Source organism: Hemiscyllium ocellatum, chromosome 28 (assembly GCF_020745735.1).
Source record: "Hemiscyllium ocellatum isolate sHemOce1 chromosome 28, sHemOce1.pat.X.cur, whole genome shotgun sequence".
Lineage (NCBI taxonomy): Eukaryota > Metazoa > Chordata > Chondrichthyes > Orectolobiformes > Hemiscylliidae > Hemiscyllium > Hemiscyllium ocellatum.
The window spans coordinates 39,117,695-39,139,621 of record NC_083428.1 but is presented as its reverse complement, the minus strand read 5'-3'; the positions used below and the strand labels follow the sequence as shown (position 1 = coordinate 39,139,621).

The 21,927-nt window shown below is 41.5% G+C and overlaps 1 protein-coding gene across 3 annotated transcripts in view; it reads left to right on the top strand.

Moving 5' to 3' along the window:
- kdm4b (lysine (K)-specific demethylase 4B) overlaps positions 1 to 21,927 on the top strand; it is a 509,300-nt gene that overhangs the window by 406,499 nt on the left and 80,874 nt on the right. For all 3 annotated transcript variants that reach the window (XM_060846205.1, XM_060846207.1, XM_060846206.1), the window contains exons 15-16: positions 15,238 to 15,454; positions 21,638 to 21,714. In XM_060846205.1, coding sequence (XP_060702188.1) covers positions 15,238 to 15,454; positions 21,638 to 21,714 — 294 coding nt within the window. The remainder of the gene's footprint in view (positions 1 to 15,237; positions 15,455 to 21,637; positions 21,715 to 21,927) is intronic.

The following is a 21,927-nucleotide window of genomic DNA, read 5'->3' as shown; positions in this document are numbered from 1 at the left end:
CCACAGCTATCTGGACTACACCTCCTCCCACCCTGCCCCCTGTAAAAACTCCGTCCCATATTCCCAATTCCTTCGTCTCTGCCGCATCTGCTCCCAGGAGGACCAGTTCCAACACCGCACAGCCCAGATGGCCTCCTTCTTCAAGGACCGCAGATTCCCCCCAGACGTGATCGATGATGCCCTCCACCGCATCTCCTCCACTTCCCACTCCTCCGCCCTTGAGCCCCGCTCCTCCAACCGCCACCAAGACAGAACCCCACTGGTTCTCACCTACCACCCCCACCAACCTCCGTATACAACGTATCATCCGCCATCATTTCCGCCACCTCCAAACGGACCCCACCACCAGGGATATATTTCCCTCCCCTCCCCTATCAGCGTTCCGCAAAGACCACTCCCTTCATGACTCCCTCGTCAGGTCCACACCCCCCACCAACCCAACCTCCACTCCCGGCACCTTCCCCTGCAACCGCAGGAAATATAAAACTTGCGCCCACACCTCCCTCACTTCCCTCCAAGGCCCCAAGGGATCCTTCCATATCCGCCACAAGTTCACCTGTACCTCCACGCACATCATCTATTGCATCTGCTGCACCCGATGTGGCCTCCTCTATATTGGGGAGACGGGCCGCTTACTTGCGGAACGCTTCAGAGAACACCTCAGGGATGCCTGGACCAACCAACCCAACCATCCCGTGGCTCAACACCTTAACTCTCCCTCCCACTCCACCGAGGACATGCAGGTCCTTGGACTCCTCCACCGGCAGAACATAACAACACGACGGCTGGAGGAGGAGCGCCTCATCTTCCGCCTCGGAACCCTCCAACCACAAGGAATGAACTCAGATTTCTCCAGTTTCCTCATTTCCCCTCCCCCCACCTTGTCTCAGTCGGTTCCCTCAACTCAGCACCGCCCTCCTAACCTGCAATCTTCTTCCTGACCTCTCCGTCCCCACCCCACTCCGGCCTATCACCCTCACCTTGACCTCCTTCCACCTACCACATCTCCATCGCCCCTCCCCCAAGTCCCTCCTCCCTACCTTTTATCTTAGCCTGCTTGGCACACTCTCCTCATTCCTGATGAAGGGCTTATGCCCGAAACGCCGAATTTTCTATTCCTTGGATGCTGCCTAACCTGCTGTGCTTTAACCAGCAACACATTTTCAACTGCACATTCTTTCAACCTAAAATTGCAAGTGCACCGAGAGATGATAATATATGAGGTTCTGTCAGTGTTGTCAAATATAAGCTGGGAATTATCTTTCTAAAAAAAACCTCATATTTGCTTGAAAAAGAACAATAAAAGTTATGAGGATTGATGGATTAAACTGTGACTCTTGATGGGGTTCTTGATAGACTGAACACTTCGTTTCTGAGCTTTAGCAATTTATGAAAAGTTGAATCAATAGATTTGTTATGGTTGCTGCTTCCACGCCTTTGTACATTTCCTTTTTTAGTGATTTCTACTTTGTCTTAAAAGCAAAGTTTGGATGTTTGGTCAATTTCTAGTAGCTCATAAATAGCCATAGACAACAAATGTCAGTATTTGTGCCTACCTCTTGTCAATGCACATTCCATCAAAAATCACTGCATCATGATTAGGAGTGGGAACCCTGGCACCTTTCTGTGTGCATAACACAAGGAAGCAGAGGTTAGTTGGAACAGCACAAATGTTGGCCTTGGTTGAGATCAAGTAATTATGTAAATATAGAGCAGGGAAGGCAAATTCAAATCTGTGCACTAAGCAAAAATGCATTTATCCATTGAGCTATCAATTTATTTCTAAAAGGTTTCCTCAATTTCTTGGCTATCAATTAGTGGGAAGGTTAAATTGTTGTGCTGCAGCAATTTGCAAGATGTACAGTACCAATGACAGTAATTTAAATGAAACTAGTTGTCAACCTAACAATGGAAAATAATTATTTATAATATTCAAGTGTATGTTGGTAGTGAATTCTGTATAAATGTGCTGCAACCCAATACAGGAATTATCTTCAGTACCTACCTGAATAACTACTTATGCTTTGTCTTTAAAAGGGCACCAAAGTGCTAATATAGAATAGCTAATTCAACAGGGTTATGGGAACCTAAATTGTAATTGGAGTATAGAACCTGTAGGCGAGTATAGAATTGTAGTCCAAAATAAGGTTTCAGGGTCGCAAGAGGGCAATGGTAAACAAGAAGTTTGTTTGAAGTGTGTCTGTTTCAATGCCAGGAGCATCCAGAATAAGAACTTGCAGCAAGGGTTGGTACCTGGGGTTTTGATGTTGTGGCATGGGTGGAGCAGGGATAGGAATGGCTATTGCAGGTTCCAGGATTTAGATGTTTCAGTAAGAACAGAGAAGGTGGTAAGGCATTATTCGTCAAGGATCGTATTACGGAGATCGTAGATAGCGGAGACTCAGCAAGTCTGAGTCTATAGTGCTCCTCCCAAGACCTAGGCAAAGTGGGCCACCCGCCTCCACCGCACTCACCAAATCATTTAAAGTAGTTTTATTTAATGTAATTAGTGGTTCAGTACTAAATTTAAACAGTTCAGTCTTCTGTAGGAATGACTAGGGAGAAAGGAGCCCGCAGCTCTCAGCAGGCAGGAGCCCCTCCCCCACCCTCCCCAGCTGCAGCAGAGGTGGCCGCAGCTGCCTTGCAGAAATAATCTCTAAACTCGATGCGAAGATCGATGCTTTCATCGAAAAGTCCTGAAGTCGATGGAATTCATTCTCGGCGGCGCTAGAAAAGCACGGCCGCGACATCGAAGAAATTGAATGCTGAGTCGGAGGGGCGGAGCTAAAGGCTGCGACTTCCGAGGCTATTGCAGAATCGGTCGTGTATGGGGTCCGGACTCTCGAGCAGCAGGTCCGGACCTTAGAGAATCACATCGACCTTGAGAATCGAGGTTGTCGAAAAAATATCCGTTTGCTGGGCCTTCCCGAACAGGAAGAAGAAGGACAGCTTACAATGTTCCTTGAACAGTGGCTTCCACAGCTTTTAAATCTGAAGGCTGGATCAGGCTTGGTAAGGATGAAATGGGCCTACCGGGTTGCAATACGCGGGCCCGGCTTGGACCAGCGCCCCTGCCCGGTCCTGTTCCGGCTACGGAGCTATAAGGTGAGGCAGATGCTTTTGGAAGCCTCCAGAAATCCCCAAGCCAAGGATCCAAGATTATGTAATTTCAGGACTTTCCCCCAGCTCTGATCCGAAAGAGGAAGGCGTTTGATGAAGCGAAGAAGCTTTTAAGGAATTTAAACATTCATTACTCCTTGCACTACCCAGCTATACTACGCTTCAGCCATGAAGGGTCCGTGTATAACTTCGGATCACCGGAGAAGGCCAAGGAACTTTTGGACACTCTCAGCTAAATTATAAGAGTTAATTGATGTTGTTTTGCCCTATCCCCACCCCGGTTTATGCCCTTTTTTTGTGTTTCTTTTCATTACCTTACTGTTTGTTATTATCTCCGGGTAGTTGGAAGAAGGGTTTATTTATTCATTTTTTACCTAACGATTTTCTTCCCCTTTTTTATATAAAAAAGAAGGTGGCTACCTTACCCTATTTTATCTTTGTCCTTGGGAGCGGGGTTGTTTTGCCCTGTTATTTTGTATTACTGTATTTAATTATTATTTGTTGAGACTGTAATTTTATAGTCATATATGTTCATGTATGGTATTAACATTACCAAATGTATCCAGGTGTTGGTGTGGGTGCGGGGTGTTGGGAGATAGGGTACTCACTGTTAGTTCTAGTTCAGTAATATACTTGAATTTTCCTTATCCTATCATGGGGTGCATGGGTCAAGGGTGGGGCACTGGTTGGGAGAGGTTAAGATGGGTTTTTTGGAAAGGAAGTGATGCCCCCTGGGAATAAGGGGGAAGATCTCCATTTAAATACGTTTTTTTTAAATTTAGAAATTTTTTTTATTATATTGATCTGACTGTATTAAAGAGCTTTTATTTTTGTGAATTTTATATGCTCTATGCACGGGATGTTTTAGATAGGGTTTCTCCTCCCGGGGGGTCTCGGACTTGCCCGGTGATTATGGATGATTGGTCGATTAAATGGTACACCTGGAATGTCGGGGAGTAATTCACCAATCAAAAGGAGGAGAATACTATCAAACCTCAGAGATTATTTTCCACTCTCCCTTTCTGTGCAAGGTAACTGGGTGGCTGAGGGCCCTCATGGACTTTCGAGTTGGCACAGAATAATTATGGAATATACTCCCCCTGGCTTCCTTATAAATATGGTACACCAGGAGAAAAACCAAATTACTCCATAAAATCTGGCAGCCCTTCTTGAGTTACACAAATACAGATATCTTGGTCATCCTACAAGGGCCTTTATTTAATTGAGAGGGTGAACCTTGCTGGACCGGGGCCCCTGGGAGAGGAATCCCGCATGAATACGGGTTTTGTTGTGATCTGCTGTTAACACATTCTGAGCATGTATATCACTGCTCAATTTATGTGTTATCCGTTGGGTTTTTTTTCTCTTGAATAATGTAAAAATTTTAATCATACAGTCTCTGGTTAGTTGTAAGTTAGATGAGTAGTTAGTTGACTTTTGTTTTTCTCTTCGTATTTCTGTTTTCTTGTTTGATTTTGGTTATCATTTATTTAAGATTTAACTGTATATCAATGTTTATACTTGGGTTTTTTTTAGTTTTCTTTTGTAACCATGTAAAAACATGTTAAATTTTCAATTAAAATATCTATTAAAAAAAAGTATAGTATTACAGCTGCAGAAAGGATGTTTGAGGACTCGTCAACTGAGGTAGTATGGGCTGAGATTAGAAACAGGAAAGGAGAGAGGTCTCCCTGTTGGGAGTTTCTAAGAGGCCTCCAAATAATTCCAGAGATGTAGAGAATAGGACAGCAAAGATGATTCTTGATAGAAGCGAGAGTGACAGAGTAGTTGTTATGGGGGACTTCAACTCCTCAAATATTTGCCCAATGTGCACAGGCGGGTTTCCTGACACAGTATGTAGACAGGCCAACAAGGGGCGAGGCCACATTAGATTTGGTGCTGGGTAATTAACCTGGCGAGGTGTTAGATTTGGAGGTGGGTGAGCACTTTGGAGATAGTGACCACAATTCAGTTATGTTGACTTTAGCGATGGAAAGGCATAGGTATGCACCGGTGGGCAAGAGCTACAGCTGGGGAAAAGGCAATTACGATGCGATTAGACAAGATTTAGGATGCAAAGGATGGGGAAGGAAACTGCAGGGGATGGGCATAATAGAAATGTGGAGTTTATTCAAGAAACAGCTACTGTGTTTCCTTGATAAGTATGTACCGGTCAGGCAGAGAGGATGTTGTGGAGCGCAGAAGCTGTGGTTTACTAAGGAAATTGAATCTCTCTTGTCAAGAGGAAGAAGAAGGCTTATGTTAGGATGAGATGTGATTGTTCAGGTAGGGTGATTGAGAGTTACAAGGTAGCCAGGAAAGACCTAAAGAGAGAGCTAAGATGAGCGAGGAGGGGGTGTGAGAAGTTGTGGGCAGATAGGATCAGAGACAACCCTAAAGCTTTATATAGGTATCTAAGGGATAAAAGAACTGGAGAAAGGTTAAGTCCAATCAAGGATAGTAATGGGCGGCACGGTGGCACAGTGGTTAGCACTGCTGCCTCACAGCGCCTGTAGTCCCGGGTTCAATTCCTGACTCAGGCGACTGACTGTGTGGAGTTTGCACGTTCTCCCCGTGTCTGCGTGGATTTCCTCCGGGTGCTCCGGTTTCCTCCCACAGTCACAAAGATGTGCGGGTCAGGTGAATTGGCCAAGCTAAATTGCCCGTAGTGTTAGGTAAGGGGTAAATGTAGGGGTATGGGTGGGTTGCGCTTCGGCGGGTCGGTGTGGACTTGTTGGGCCGAAGGGCCTGTTTCCACACTGTAAGTCTAATCTAATCTAATCTAATCTAATCTAATGGGAAGTTGTGCGTGGAGTCAGAGGAGATGGGGGGAAGCGCTAAATGAATATTTTTTGTCAATATTCACACTGGAAAAAGACAGTGTTGTCAAGAATACTGAGGAAGGCTTCTAGACTAGATGGGATTGAAGTTCACAGGAGGTGGTGTTAGAAATTCTTGGATGTGTGAAAATAGATAAATTCCCTGGGCTGGATGGGATTTATCAAAGTAAAGCCAGGGAGGAGATTTCCGAGCCTTTGACGTTGATCTTTATGTCGTCATTGCCTACAGCAATAGGATAGCAAATATTGTTCCCTTGTTCAAAAAGGGGAGTAGACACAACTCTGGTAATTATAGACCAGTGAGCCTTCCTTCAGTTGTGGGTAACGTGTTGGAAAAGGTTACAAAAGAGAGGATTTATAATCATCTGGAAAGGAATAAGTTGATTAGGGATAACCAACATAGTTTCATAAAGGGTAGGTTGTTCCACTCAAACCTTATTAAGTTCTTTGAGAAGGTGATCAAACAGGTGGGTGAGGGTAAAGAGGTCGATGTGTATTTGAATTTCAGTAAGGCATTTGATAAGATTCCCCACGGTAGTCTACTGCACAAAATACGGAGGCATGGGATTGAGGGTGATTTAGCGGTTTGAATCAGAAATTAGCTAGCTGAAAGAAGACAGAGGGTGCTGGTTGATGAGAAGTGTTCATCCAGGAGTTCAATTACTAGTGGTGTACTGCAAGGATCTGTTTCGGGTTCACTGCTGTTTGTGCTGTTTGTCATTTTTATAAACTATCTGGATGAGAGCATAGAAGGATGGGTTAGCAAATTTCCAGACACTAAGGTTGGTAGAGTTGTGGATAGTGCTGAAGGATGTTGTAGGTTACAGCGGGACGTAGATAAGCTGCAGAGCTGGGCTGAGAGTTAGCAAATGGAGTTTAATGCAGAAAAGTGTGAGGTGATTCACTTTGGAAGGACTAATAGGAATACAGAGTACTGGTTGAATGGTAAGGTTATTAGTACTGTAGGTGAGCCGAGAGATCTTGGTGACTATGCACATACATTCCTCAAAGTTGCCACCCAGGTTGATAGGGTTGTTAAGAAGGCATATGGTGTGTTAGCGTTTATTAGTAGAGGGATTGAGTTTCAGAACCATGAGGTCACACTGCAGCTGTACAAAACTCTGTTGTGGCCACACCTGGAGTATTGTGTACAGTTCCGGTCACGCTATTATAGGAAGGATGTGGAAGCTTTGGAAAGGGTTCAGAGAGGATTTACTAGGATGTTGCCTGGTGTGGAGGGATGACCTTACAAGGAAAGGTTGAGGGACCCGAGGCTGTTTTTGTTAGAAGTTTGAGAAGTGACTTAATTGAGATATATAAGATAGAGAGTTAGATCGGGTGGACTGAGAGCCGTTTTCTGAGGATGGTGATGGACAGCATGAGGGGGCATAGCTTCAAGTTGAGGAGTGATAGATATAGGACAGATGTCAGAGGTAGTTTCTTTGCTCAGAGTGTAGTAGGGATGTGAAACGCACTGGCTGCAACAGTTGTAGACTCGCCAACTTTAATGGTATTTAAATGGTCATTGATAGGAATATGGATGAGAATAGAATAGTGTAGGTTAGATGTGCTTCAGATTGGTTTCACAGGGCGGCGCAACATCCAGGGCTGAAGGGCCTGTACTGTGCTGTTATGTTCTATGTAATCAACACCTCAGACTATTTCTGCCACTCAGTTTGATCACTGCCGTTTGATCACAGCTGATTCAAATCCATCTACTTGCCCTTGATGCATATGCCTTGATAGCCTTTCTAAAAACTAAATGTATTGGTTTTGCTATAATAATGCTTTGGTAGTACCTACTACCAGTAGAATTTATAAGAGTAAATGAAACATACAACAATTTTTATTTTTTTGCCTAATTCTGATTTGTCTGTGGCAGTGAGTTAACAATTGCAACCCAAAGATGCTTCCCCTCATGAAATTCTTGGCTCATGTCAAAGTAAGCAGCAAACTGTGTCTGATTATACAATGTGCTGTGAATTAACTTTGTCATTTGAAAGATGACTTGATTTGATTTATTATTTTATGTACCAAATGGGCAGCACGGTGGCACAGTGGTTAGCACTGCTGCCTCTCAGTGCCAGAGACCTCGGTTCAATTCCCGCCTCAGGCGACTGTGTGGAGTTTGCACATACTCCCTGTGTCTGCATGGGTTTCCTCCGTGTGCTCCAGTTTCCTCCCACAGTCCAAAATGTGCAGGTTAGGTGAATTGGTCCTGCTAAATTGCCCGTAGTGTTAGGTGAAGGGGTAAATGTAGGGGAATGGGTCTGGGTGGGTTGCGCTTCGGCGGGTCGGTGTGGACTTGTTGGGCCGAAGGGCCTGTTTTCCACACTATAGATTAGATTAGATTACTTACAATGAAAATTGTTTTGTATGATATCCAGACAAATGCTACGTAACATAACTACGCCAGTTAAATGGAATAGAATGCAGAATGTAGTATTACAGCTACAGTGAAGGTGCAGAGAAGGATCGACTCTAATATGAGAGGTCCATTTAAAAGTATGAAGAAGCTTTTCTTGAGTCTGTTGGTTTTGTATCGTCGGCCTGATGCAAGAGGGTAGAAGGAGTATAACTGGGCTGGGAGGAGTCTTTGATTATAATGTATCTGCTTTCCTGAGGCACCATGAAGTATAGATAGAATCAATGAATGGAAGGCTGGTTTGCTTAATAGATTGGTGCTGAGGTGGAGATGGTCAAGAGCTTCAAGTTCAGAGTAAATAAGACCAACAATCTGTCTTGGTTCATTTATGTCCATGCTACAGTTAAGAAAGCAGACTAAGGTCTCTACTGCCTAAGAAGGCTCAGGAAATCTGGCATGTCCATGTTGAAATTTACCAATTTTTATCAATGCATCATAGGAAGCATCCTAACTTGATGCATCAAAGCTTGATATGGTCGCTATTGTGTCCTAGCCAGCAAGGAATTACAGAGAGCTGTAAGTCCAACTTTCAGTGACTTATTGTATCAAATACTTGGAACACAAGTTCCTCCATTAACTTGGAGAGATTTTCTTAAGTACTGTGTTGACATATACACATTGATCTAAGACTTACACTGTGGCATCTAAAACAGGGAATGTTTAGGCTATTACTTGGCAGATAGGTTGACTCCACACTCAGTTAATAAATGCATGGTTGTACACGAATTAGAAGATTAGATTAGATTAGACTTACAGTGTGGAAACAGGCCCTTCGGCCCAACAAGTCCACACCGACCCGCCGAAGCGCAACCCACCCATACATTTACCCCTTACCTAACACTATGGGCAATTTAGCATGGCCAATTCACCTGACCCGCACATCTTTGTGACTGTGGGAGGAAACCGGAGCACCCGGAGGAAACCCACGCAGACACGGGGAGAACGTGCAAACTCCACACAGTCAGTCGCCTGAGTCAGAAATTGAACCCGGGTCTACAGGCGCTGTGAGGCAGCAGTGCTAACCACTGTGCCACCGTGCCGCCCACGAAGTTGACTTCACTTTTTTTGGATACAGAAATACAGGGCTATATTTGCCTTCTGATTCAAGCCATGGTATTGAATGGGTGATAAGGACCATGTTGCCAAAAAGATGAGCAGGAGTTTGAGGCAAGAGCAGTCTGCATGTGGTGACTGACAAACAGAACATTTTAATATATCAAAATAGTTAGCAGCAGCAACATTTCACATTTTATCTAGTTTTTAAAAGTTGATCCCCGTTCCTTGAAGGGATTTTAAAAGCATCAAAAACCAATTTGTAAGTCATAATCCATGGTAAATGCTCATGGATTTCTTTTCAGAAAGTAGGAATATTTTAAAATCTTTAAACTTCCATCATTTAATAAGTGTTTCTTGATTAGTCTTTGTTATGCTTTCATACTAAATGTGATCTTTATATCTTCAACATTTCTTGGAAGGAAAGGGATGTGTCTTTTTGTTGTCTTTTTTTATTAATGTCTTTTTATTTAACTGTTGTTTTGCTGTTTGTGGAATTTCAATCTTTTTTTATGGTGGTACAATTCAAAATTTTAATTTGTAATACAGGGGAACCTCTATTATTGGAACGAGATGGGGGGGCACGATTTCATTTGGATAATTGATTAATCGATTCAGTGCCTTTCCTCTGGGGCTCGGAGTTTTCTATGAAATCTGTTCCCTGTTCAAACTAGGCAGCAGCACACCGGAGAGAGAGAAAGGAGTCATTTAGAGACGATGCCTGTGCTCCCATCAGTCCAGGATTATTCTGGGCAGCACTTTTAGTCACTGGATCAGTGTTGCTCACACATCTTTGATGTAATGTTTCTGACCGGACCTCGAGATCTCCTTCAGATAATCTGATTTTCAGATAATTGGTATTTGGATAATCGAGGTTCCTCTGTATGTTTCTGACTAGTTGTGAGGAGTCTGAATCCTTAATAGATTTTACTTTTCTTTTGGGGAAAGTAAATTTCTCTTGAATTCCAGAAAAGCTGAGTCAATGCTGACTACATGTGGAATTCCTTGGCAAGGTTGACTTTGTTATTTTGAGAAGTATCCTTCATTCTGTGTGCGCAACTCAATAGACACACATTCAGGCTCCGTTATTGGGATTTGGTTTGTATTTCCAATCAGAATAGGTGCACAGATAATGAGTGGAAACCTGTGGGAGTGCGCCTAACGCACCATAATTTAAATAGTCAATGTATGCAAATATAGAATCTTGGTTTATGTAGCTTAGAAATAAATAGTTCACCTTTTCAGTTGTAGACAGCAGAAAAACAGCTGCTATGTTGAAAGAATAAAGTATAGTTTCCAAGATGTTGCATTCTTGTAAAGAAAGAAAATTGGATCAAATAGCATCTTTAAGGAAGATGGTGCCCTTTGACTTTTTTGAAATGTTGGAACTGGCAGATCTGCCTCATCCAATGATCTATCCTGTGGGGATATTAGACTTAGTGGACAAGCTTCACTTTCTTAGCATCTTACCTGGGTCATTGCTAGTAAGTGTTTCAGGGATTTCCAATGACATAAAATTGAAATGTTACTTAAAGGTGAATGTACAAAACTCGGCAGGAACAAAACATTAACTCGCCCATCTCTGGCAAACATGTGGTTCAGGTTGGTATTGAAAGTACATCACCTGCTACTGGGCATATCAGGGGATTTCTGAGAACTAGGAGTCAGTAGCCACTCACAACCAGCAAAATGTAACAGTGATTGTCTCAAGTAATTTACTTTGTATTTCAAAGATTTCTAGTTTTACGTTTTGTTACCTATGGATATGGTTAGTTTTAAGCTATTACTGATCGTAGCAAAGAATTAGCAATTAGCCAAAGAATTAGCAATTGACAATATTTTTAATCTACACTTCAGATGGATAAATGCCAAGGGAGTATGTGCAAGTGGATATGTGATTAGTGCACGTTCATCCATTTGGATTGTTGAAAAGCACCTGTCAGTAGAACTGCAGTTTTGCCTTTAATCTTATAGAATTTCAGTCAAGGCTGGTTTACAATTAATTATTGCTCAGTGTTTGGTGTTACAAACAGGTGTTAGATTGAGTATCTTAGAAAATGCTGGAAACCCTCAGTGGTTTGAGAGGTCTTCATGCTAAACGCTAAACTCTCTTGTGTCTTTTTAGATGCTGATGAGCCAGCTGTTAATTTCTAACATATACAGTCCTTATTTTGTGGGCAGCACAGTGGTTAGCACTGCTGCCTCACAGCGCCTGAGACCCGGGTTCAATTCCCGACTCAGGTGACTGACTGTGTGGAGTTTGCACGTTCTCCCTGTGTCTGCGTGGGTTTCCTCCGGGTGCTCCGGTTTCCTCCCACAGTCCCAAAGATGTGCGGGTCAGGTGAATTGGCCATGCTAAATTGCCCGTAGTGTTAGGTAAGGGGTAAATGTAGGTGTATGGGTGGGTTGCGCTTCGGCGGGTCGGTGTGGACTTGTTGGACCGAAGGGCCTGTTTCCACACTGTAAGTAATCTAATCTAATCTAATTTTTATCTTTGTAGTATATTCGCTACAATCTAATTTTGTTTACAAACTGCAACATTAGGACTTTGACATAGTGATCCTACTCAAATCCAGTACCTTTTGAAACTAAGCTGGGTTTTTAAGTGGTGCTTATTCAACTTAGAGTTCTTATTTTGTAACCACAGAAAACAACACAAACGTTATGAAGTTTTTTTTAATCTGCAAATATCATCAACTTAGATCTGCTTTGGAAGAATTCCTCATCCCAGTTGTGAGGGAACTGAATTAATAAACACAGTTGACATTACAAGAAAAAAAATCACTTGAGCACTTCATGTTAATGACTCGAGATAATTTAGTCTTATTTAATAATTCCTCTAAACTAGTTTCCCAATGTTATGAGCATTCAATGCTCAAACAAAATGACTTTTAAATTGAGAAATTAAAATTAACTTAATTTATTTGTAGCTTTTAAATATTTACTGTTCATTATTCACAATGGGACGGATGTTGTACATTCTGTCCTTGGCTTTGAAAGGTTTTCTTGCTGCAGCTATACATTGAGTGAGAGAATTAATGGCAAATTAAAGCGAAGAACATAAACGTTGTCATTATAAACTATTCAGTTCATCTCCAACCTCCATTTTCAAGACCTGTATGCTTGCACCTTTTGTAAAGACCACCTTCATCCAAGTTCTGGTACAGTGCCCAATCTCCCTCTACCACAGTCCATTCTCTGCTACTGAAACCATTTAGTGGCTCTAAACTCACCTAATTGAATGCTCTCCTGCTTGGTCTCCTATCCAACCCCATTACATCTCAGCCCACTCAAAACTCTGCTTCCATTTTATCATCTGCACCAAATTTATTCATCATTCCTCTTCACTGACCACATTAGCTTCTGTTTCACTGGTACCTTGGATTTAATATTCTGCATTTAGAACACGCTATGGCCTTGACCCTTGCTGTCTCTGAACTCTTATTCATCCTGACTTCACAGTTTCTCTTGTTCATACTATGTGCACATCATTCCCTTCCTTTTTGACCTAGCCTGATGAGAACTTTCAACTAGCTATGCTTCACATTCTAGAATTTACCCTCCAAAGCCTGTTCTCTCTCCATATCCTCTATTCCTTTCGAAATATCCCTTTAAACCCATCCCAAGCAAATATTTGATCATCTGTCTAATTGTCACCTTTATCTTTGTGCTTCTGCAAAGTGCCTGAAAAGTACCTGTTACTTTAAAGAATCTGTATAAATGCAAATTGTTGTTTGTAAATAATCTTACCAGAAAATAAATCATTGAGCCAAAAGCCAATGCAATCAGCGATCAGTTGCCAACGAGTACATGATGGAAGACAAATACATTTTGAGTTAAAAATAAAGTCTTGAGGATGTAGTGATACTTGAAAGGAAAATATAGGAAAAATTAATAAACTGACTTCCCAATATTTGCTTATTTTCTGAAGTTTAAGGCTATCTCCATTTTGACTTATTAAAGTTGGAAGTAGTAATGTCTAAGCATGAGTCTTTCTATAATTGATGGAAGAACATTTATTGTGTGCATGTAACAGTTACAGCAAACTTTGATTAAAGTGAGATTGGTTTTGAATTGAATTTTGTTCGACATTACCCAAAAACACAGAGTTTGACACCATCAAGAAATTGAAAATGATCCTTGAATCTCTTTATATAACACTGGCATGATAAAATCTTGGAATGGAGAGAGGCTAGACAAATGAAATGTTTGCAGAGCAATCTACGCAATAGCATTAAGTACATGGAAATGCAGTTTATCTGAGTTTACAGCAATCCCATTAAATCACTTGAACTGATGCAGGGGAAACAAAAGTGGCTGCTAGGTGTTTTTTTTCTTATCTTTGCAGTGAAAAGCCAACCCAGTAATCATATCGAGAAGGATTGACTGCCTTGTGGCTTGTTCGCCCCCTCGCTCTTATTAAAACTCTACGGTTCCAAAATATTTAATTTTTTTGCTTGACTACTGCATCAACAATGCTGGAATAAACAAGTGCCAGAGCTTGTTGGATTGGATCTGTGCAATTCCAGCTTTTACCACCAGCAACATTGGAGCCCCTTAGCTGGCTGGCTTGTATGATGTCAGAAGTAATACTGAATTACTTGCATTTAAGCTTGACGACTGTATAAGACATGCAAAACCTGCTTGGCTGCTTGCAAAATTGCACATCCTTCTAAAGAAGGTGCAAACAATATAAAGAGAGCAATCTAATATGCTGCTTTTCCTGTCTCTCTGGCTATTTCTCCTTGACAGAACACTTTGTCAGATGTAATATTGTCATTTGTGCACAGATCATTTGTCAGACTAAGCAAGTTTTAGACAATGGAAACATCCACTTTGTTTTTTTTAATGCTCATACTGAGTTCACACTTCTGTGTGTTTGGGTCCAGCCAGTTTTATTTTCTAATGTATTTTTGTTGCATACAATCCAGTATCCAATTCCCTTCAATGTCACCTATTTCACAAAGAAAGGAATACTTTTATTTTCTTGATGTTGCTTATGGCTGCCGTTTATTTTTGGAGTACTGTGGCTGTTGGTCTGTTATCCTTTCTGTGTCAGTAACATCACAGTCAGCCGCAAGATGGGCAATTGGTTATTTGAAAAGTGTATGTTGAGGGAAAAACATTGGCCAGGACAGGAGAAGAACTCTCTGCTGCTCATCTGTTCGTTACTTCGGATTGAAATATGAAAAAGGGACCTTAATTTAACTCTTCTCCTGTCAGACAGTACTTTAATCGTGTGGTACTGTGCTAGAGTATCAGCCTAGATTAGGAGCACATTTGCTGGATATTTGAGGAAATAAATGTGTAAAATTGTGTAATCATGTTACTGTATCCTTTATTTTGGAAAAAAAGAGGCAAATGTCAAAAGCTCCTGAAATGGGCCATAATATTAAAAATTACCATTGGAAAAATGGTAAAAGGTGAAAATTGACTTAGTAGTTGTCCTCAGGAATTTTGGTGAAGCATTAATGTTTTTTTTTAAACTGGCTGTTAGTATAAGTCTGATATAGTTGTGCAGATGAGTTGTGTTCCATGTGTTTTATTATATCCCTGGGTAGCTGTCGCTTGTCCATTCCTGCCTGTCAGTTTGATGGGCACCCCTGAGAGCAACAACATAGGATGTGGACAATTTGTTCTGCACTACTGGCCTCTGACATCACTCACTTAATATTTTCCGCGCATGTAGAAAAATCTTCAATTTAGCTGCACGTCATCTGCAGATTCTAATGGTAAACTGATTCAAAATTGAATGCTTTTGATTTATTGTTTTTTAAAAAAACTCTCTTTCTTTTGAAGCCTGAAAGAGATACTGTACAGGACACTTTCACAGCTGATGGAAATCCCTGGAAAATGACTGCCAAGGTGGGGCAAAAGACAAAGCCAATCATCCCAGAAATGTGTTTCACATCAGGTGGAGAAAACACAGAGCCTTTACCAACAAATTCATACATTGGCGATGATGGGACCAGCTTGCTCATTTCCTGTTCGAAATGCTGTCTTCAGGTGCATGCTAGTAAGTAGATCACAGCTCAAACAAATATATCTTCAAAATGAATGGGCCATCAGTCCTGTCTTGAAAAATATGCAATTTGTATTAATCTTGTCACAAAGGGCATGGTAATAATATATGTTTTGGAAGTGAATATTCTGTTTGAATATTAAAATTCTTGAATACATTAAAAATATATGAATAGCAGAGTGATAAAATGCCATTGACGCTGTGTCAGGGGTTCTATCCAATTCCACTCTAACAACAAGAAAACTCATGAAAGTATCGAGAATAAACCAAGATAGAATGAGGTCATGGGAAATCGAGCATTCACCCTTTCAGCCTATATCCAGCGTCATCATCTTACAGTACAGAAGAGGTCCTTCAGCCCATCAAGTATACACCAACAAAAAAATTCCATCATCTACCTACGCTAATTCCATTTACTAGCCCTTGGCCCACAGCTTTGAATGTTATGACACTTCAAGTGCTCATCCAAGTACTTGATAAAGGGTGTGAGATTTCCCACCTGTACCATCCTTGCAGGCTGTGCATCCCAAATTACCATCACCCTCTGGGTGATAAGCAATTTTCCTCAAATCACCTCTAAAGCTCCTGCCCTTCACCTTAAAAATTATGCCTTTTCATTATCGACCCTTTATCTAAGAGCAACTGCTGCTTCCTATCCATCTTAACCATGCACCTCATAATCTGGCACATCTCAGTCAGGTTCCCCCCTTCAGCCTTCTCTGCTCTAAAGAAAATAGCTGAAGCTTATCCAGCCTCTCCTAATTGCTAAACTGCTTCAACCCAGACAGCATCATGGTGAATCATCTCTACACTCACTCCAGTAATAATCACATACTTCCTATAGTGTGGTGACCAGAACTTCACATAATACTCTAGTTGTAGCCTGACTAAAGTTTTGCACAGCTCCAACGTATCCTGTCTACTCTTATAACATATAAAGGGAACTATCCCATATGCCTCCTTAACCATTCTATTGACCTGTCCTGTCACTTTCAGAGACTTGTGAACAAGCCCCCCAAGATCCTTCTGTTCCTCTGAGCCGCTGACATTCATTGGTGCTGCCTTGCCTTGTTAGTTCTTCCAAAGTGCACGACCTCTCACTTTTGAGGGTTAAATTCTATCTACTACTCACCTGCCCATCTGACCAACCCATCCATATCTTTGTATAACCTAAGACTTTGTCCCTTGCTCTTAACCATCCAGTAATCTTTGTCATCCATAAACTTGCATATCATCCCTCCACCCTCCCATTCTCATTTTATATATGATCTTTAGGAGAGCCACTACCGATTCCTGTGGTACGCCACTGATGCCAGATTCCAGTCACACAGATGATCATCTATCACCACCCATCTGTCTCCAACTTTGGATCCATCTTTCCAAGTTACACTGGACCCCATGCATTTTTTCCGTCTTTATCAGTTTCCCATATGAAAGCTTACCAAAGGCTCTGCTGAAATCCAGACAAACTGTATCAACTGCACAATGTCATTGGGCTGAGACCCCACACATCCATTATGCAGAAACAGCTACACCTGCAAGGAAAAGATTTGTTAGGGGACACCCTTGCTCTGTGACCTGTCCTGTTCTTTGCATATACCTTATGTTGAGTCCCTTCAATCTCATAAGTGATATGGTGTCAAGAACTGTCTTGTTCAACTTCTCCCTTTGCCTCAAGTGTGGTGACACTCAGGTTAAACCACCACAAGTTGTATGTCAGCAGTAGTCTGACAGAAATGTGGCAACTTTATCTTTTATATAGTTATACTATGTTGTACGTAGTGTCCAGGACACTGTAGGTTAAGTGGACTAGCCCTGTGACATGCAGGATTATAAGGTAGATGCGTGGATCTGGATGGGATGCTCTTCAGAGGATTGCTGTGGACTCGATGGGACTGAATGGCCTGATTCGACACTATAGGGATTTTATATGCGTCAAATGTTGTTAGTGTCACTTTAATATCATATGTTAAAGACTTCCTCTTGTGACCTGTACATGTGAATTTTGAATTTCTCTGCAAAGTTCCTGCACTGCCCCCTCCCCAAATGCATATACTCAAAACTCCCCCCACCCCCAAACATGGATGTACACCCAAGCCCAAACCTTTGTGACCTGAAATTGCTCCCTGGACATTGTCAACAATTGGGAGGGCAGGGAGCTGAGTGAGGTGCATGGGGAAAAATGGGAATGTGTGGAAAGTGTGTGAGAGGTGAGAGCTAGAGAGCAGAGTTTTTAATTTGTTGCCATTAGTACAACTGGATGAAGTGACAGAGCACCTCAATATCTGGTAGCCAGTGGTTGCCTCCAAACTATTTCTGAAGATGCTGGAACTGATTCCTATTAGCACCTTAATTCCCTGCACTCATCCCCTGAAACAAAAGTCCTGTCTATGTTTGTGCTTGCTCCCAAGGTAGGAATACTGAACTGTGATATTTTGTGAATTCCAGTACCTACCTCAGCTGAAAATCCAGTCCTTGATGCTCACCTTCTTTACCAATTAAATTAGCCCCAGTCTGAAATGAGTGCGTTTTAGCTTCCCGCAGTTTTCTTAAACAGTGAAGTGTCAAACTGATACTCTGAAATTCCTGCTGGCCCTAATAATGCACTTTACTGATCACAAACACAACAGGGTTAGCAGAGATCAGGTCATGTGTCTGCCAGCTTAGGCAGAGATCTTTCAGAGAACATCAAAGAGAATTTGATATATAATGAACAGATTTTAGAGTAAAGCACTTTTATACCTTTTGAACCAATTTCTCTACCATTGAAGTGAATTGTAACTTAAGGCCCTACTTGCTTAATTTTCAGTGCAAACAGAACCACAAGCAAACACCATCTTCCTTAAGAGATGTCTCAAAGTCAGAATACGAATAAAGAGGAAGCACATTAGCACATTTGGTTCAATCCCAACTCTGTCAGTTATTGAGTGTTAAAGTGTACTTGGTGCCTCTGTTCCCTCTTAATGTGTGTAGTCTGCTTGTTAGAGTGCGTGGTCCTTCTAAAACTGACATGTAGCCGGGCATCTTAAAGGGAATGTTGCTTGTGACCAACATCTGGGTCCTTTGGCACATAATCTGGTTATTCCATTGTTGTGCACTCAGGCAGCACAGAGGGAACTGGTTGTTTGCTGCTTTTATGTCAGCAAAAATAGCAAGGTCCCACAAACAACAAATTAGATAAATAACCTGATGATCTCTTTTTGTGGTATTGAGATGAATTGAATTGATGTTGAGAAGTTGGCCGATGCCCTTGTTCCTTCTGTTCAATATCATAGAATCCCTTTAGTGTAGAAACAGGCCATTTGGCCCAACAGGTCCACACCGACCCTCCAAAGAGTACCCCTCACGGACCTATTCCCCATTTTCATTACTCTACATATACCCCTGACTACTACAACTAACCTACACATGCCTGAACCCCATGGGCAATTTAACAGGGCCAATTCACCTAACCTGCACATTTTTGAATTGTGGGAGGAAACTGGAGCACCTGGAGGAAACCCATGCAAACACTGGGAGAATGTGCAAACTGCACACAGTCACTTGAGGCTGGAATTGAACCTAGGTCCCTGGTACTGTGAGGCAGCAGAGCTAACCATAGCCACTGTACCATGTCAAACTCTCTATCACTGGTTTATGAGACCAGTGCTCTAATCACTGAGCTACAGACCCACAAGGTGACGTGATCCTCACAAGTATACAGATTTGGTGGCATATACAAGAGCAGGACTCTGTACAGTGCAGTTCTCTTGAGTTGGTTTAACATAGTGGCTTTGTAACTGGATAATTATCTGGAAATCTTGAGTACAATTCCTCACAACCGTCAATTAAATCAATAGAATAAAAAATTTGTATTGGTAGTGATCACTGATAAAGATTAACACATTGACATAAAAATTCATCCGGTTCTCTAATGTTCTTTAGGGAAGGATTATCATACTTTTACCAGATCTGACTTGTATGTGATTCCAATCTCCATGCAAGTACAGCTGAGTATTAACCATTTTCTGAAATGGCTTAGTCAGCCATTCAGTTGTATTTGGAAGGCACCTGACCAAAGCCTTCTCAAGGGCAATTCGGGATGGGAAGTAAACACTAGCCGTAATCCTGTGACTGAATCAGCAAAACTCTCTCGGTTCTGCACTAGCATCTACTTAGGTTGTCTGTGGTAGCCTATTTGAATTCCCAATCAACTGACTCAAGAAAGAGTGCTCGCAATGAGCAAAGCTGACACTTGTACGAAGTGTAATGTACCCTGCTCTTGTTTGTGAGTGAGTGTGATGATGAAAATACCAAATATAATCTGTTCTAACAACCAAGTTTCTGAATAAGTGATCTGGAAGACATTGAATTTAAATGCACAAATACAAAATTTTATGTACTGTTTGACTGAGAAAGGCCAGAAGTGAACTCATCTATTTCAAATCATTCTAACAAATGTCACTGTATAAATTGAATTTCTAGAATAGAAGAATTAGATATAAATTTGTACTCCTGTTTGCACTGATTCTTAGCAGCAGCAGCTGGTTATAACCCCACAGTTTACCTGTTCCCCAAGAGGTCTATCAGACCATTGTTGATTACATATTTTCTCTCTCTTTATTTGTTGCTCTGGGGATTTTTCTTTTGTGTTATTGGTTTTTTCTTGTATGCGTTCAAATTGAATTTCACTGTTTAGACGTTACATTCTAAATGCAACTTTGTGATTACAGTTTTCTAGGTTAATCACAGAAGCTGCTCTTCAAACCAATGAACAAAATGACTATGAAGTAGGATTGCAGAATGTTCCAGGCATCATAGCTCCTCATTTTTAAATTTAGATCCATTAGATTGTATATCTATTTTCATTGTAGTGACAAATGTTTAATGCTCTGGTATGTGGAAGAACCTACTTTCAGTGGAAATGTGTAAGTCTGATCCTGAATTTATTATTTGAAGAAAACTTTCAAATGCTTTCATAATGCAGTTATCTAGAGCTCATAAGATTCTTCATCTCCTTACCAAAATCTCCCAAAAACAAAACTGATCTCTTTTGCAGGCACCTTCCTGCTTTATTATTTTATAAGCAAGATCAAGCATGCATTGAAAACACCACTTTGTGGTAAAATGATTGTGTCTAGTGTTTGATTGCCAGCTCAGATTCATTGTAATATGACCACACATATGCCCATCCAACATCTGTGAAACACTTCCACAGCGTTTCAAATTCTGGAGATGGTCAGGGTGGAAGTTCGTTTCTTCAAGATTGACATACTGCACCAAGTGGATCCTATCCTATCATGTCAACAGTGCAATTCAGTTAAAATTCTTTTTTGCTATAGAGAGGAAAGCATTGACCTTAAAGTATTGGTTATCCAAGAAACTGGTTATAAAATTACTGATTTAATTATAATTGGTTTTTGTTCTATCTATTTGCCATAACCTTACAAGGTTTGATTAGGTTAGATTACTTAGTGTGGAAACAGGCCCTTCAGCCCAACAAGTCCACAATGACCCGCCAATGCGCACCCACCCAGACCCATTCCCTTCATTTACCCCTGCACCTAACACTACAGGCAATTTAGCATGGCCAATTCACCTACCCTGCACATTTTTGGACTGTGGGAGGAAACCGGAGTACCCGGAGGAAATCCAAGCAGACATGGGGAGAATGTGCAAACTCCACAGTCAGTTGCCTGAGGCGGGAACTGAACCCAGTCTCTGGCACTGTGAGCCAGCAGGGCTAACCACTGTGCCACCGTGCTGCCCATTAGGTTCAGAGGTGTTTCCAGACACTTATCTTCCATTTACACTTGATGCACTTAAAATGCTCTTAGAATTTCTGGGTTGGGTATTTGGATCTAAGCTCATGATTTGGGATGAGTAGAAATGCTAGTATTCTAATTGTATTTAGATATTCTTACAGTTTTAAATGATAAAGGATATCCTAGGCTTAATCCAGTGTTTTGTTTTAAAACAAGCATTTAGTGTGGCTATGCTCTGCAGGTTTGCAACTACCAATTGCAAAGTTGTACCAGGAATCGTTTGAGCCATGCGAAACAGTGAGGACTAATCTTAAACTCAGCATGCTAGAGAGCTGAGGATTAATTAGTAACATGCTGGAACTGCTTTATTAAGATACTGATTTGAGGTTAAGTAAACTCTTTGATTTCTAATCAGTTCTTTTGCTGTTGGCAGGTTGTTATGGCATTCGACCAGATTTGGTCAAACATGGTTGGACTTGCTCACGATGTACAGCCAATGCCTGGACAGCGGTAGGTGCTTCACATCACATACTGTACAACTGCTTTGAATGACCGAAGGTCTAAATTGCTGGGGTTAACTAGTTATTTTGACTGTGTCAGTGAAGGTTGGTGGAGGACTAAATGAGCTCATGTCCACAATTCTATCCCTAGTGGAATATTCAACCTGTTCTTCAAAGTAGGATTTTCAAAAGAGCGGGAGTAAAAGTGAGTGTGTTGTAAACA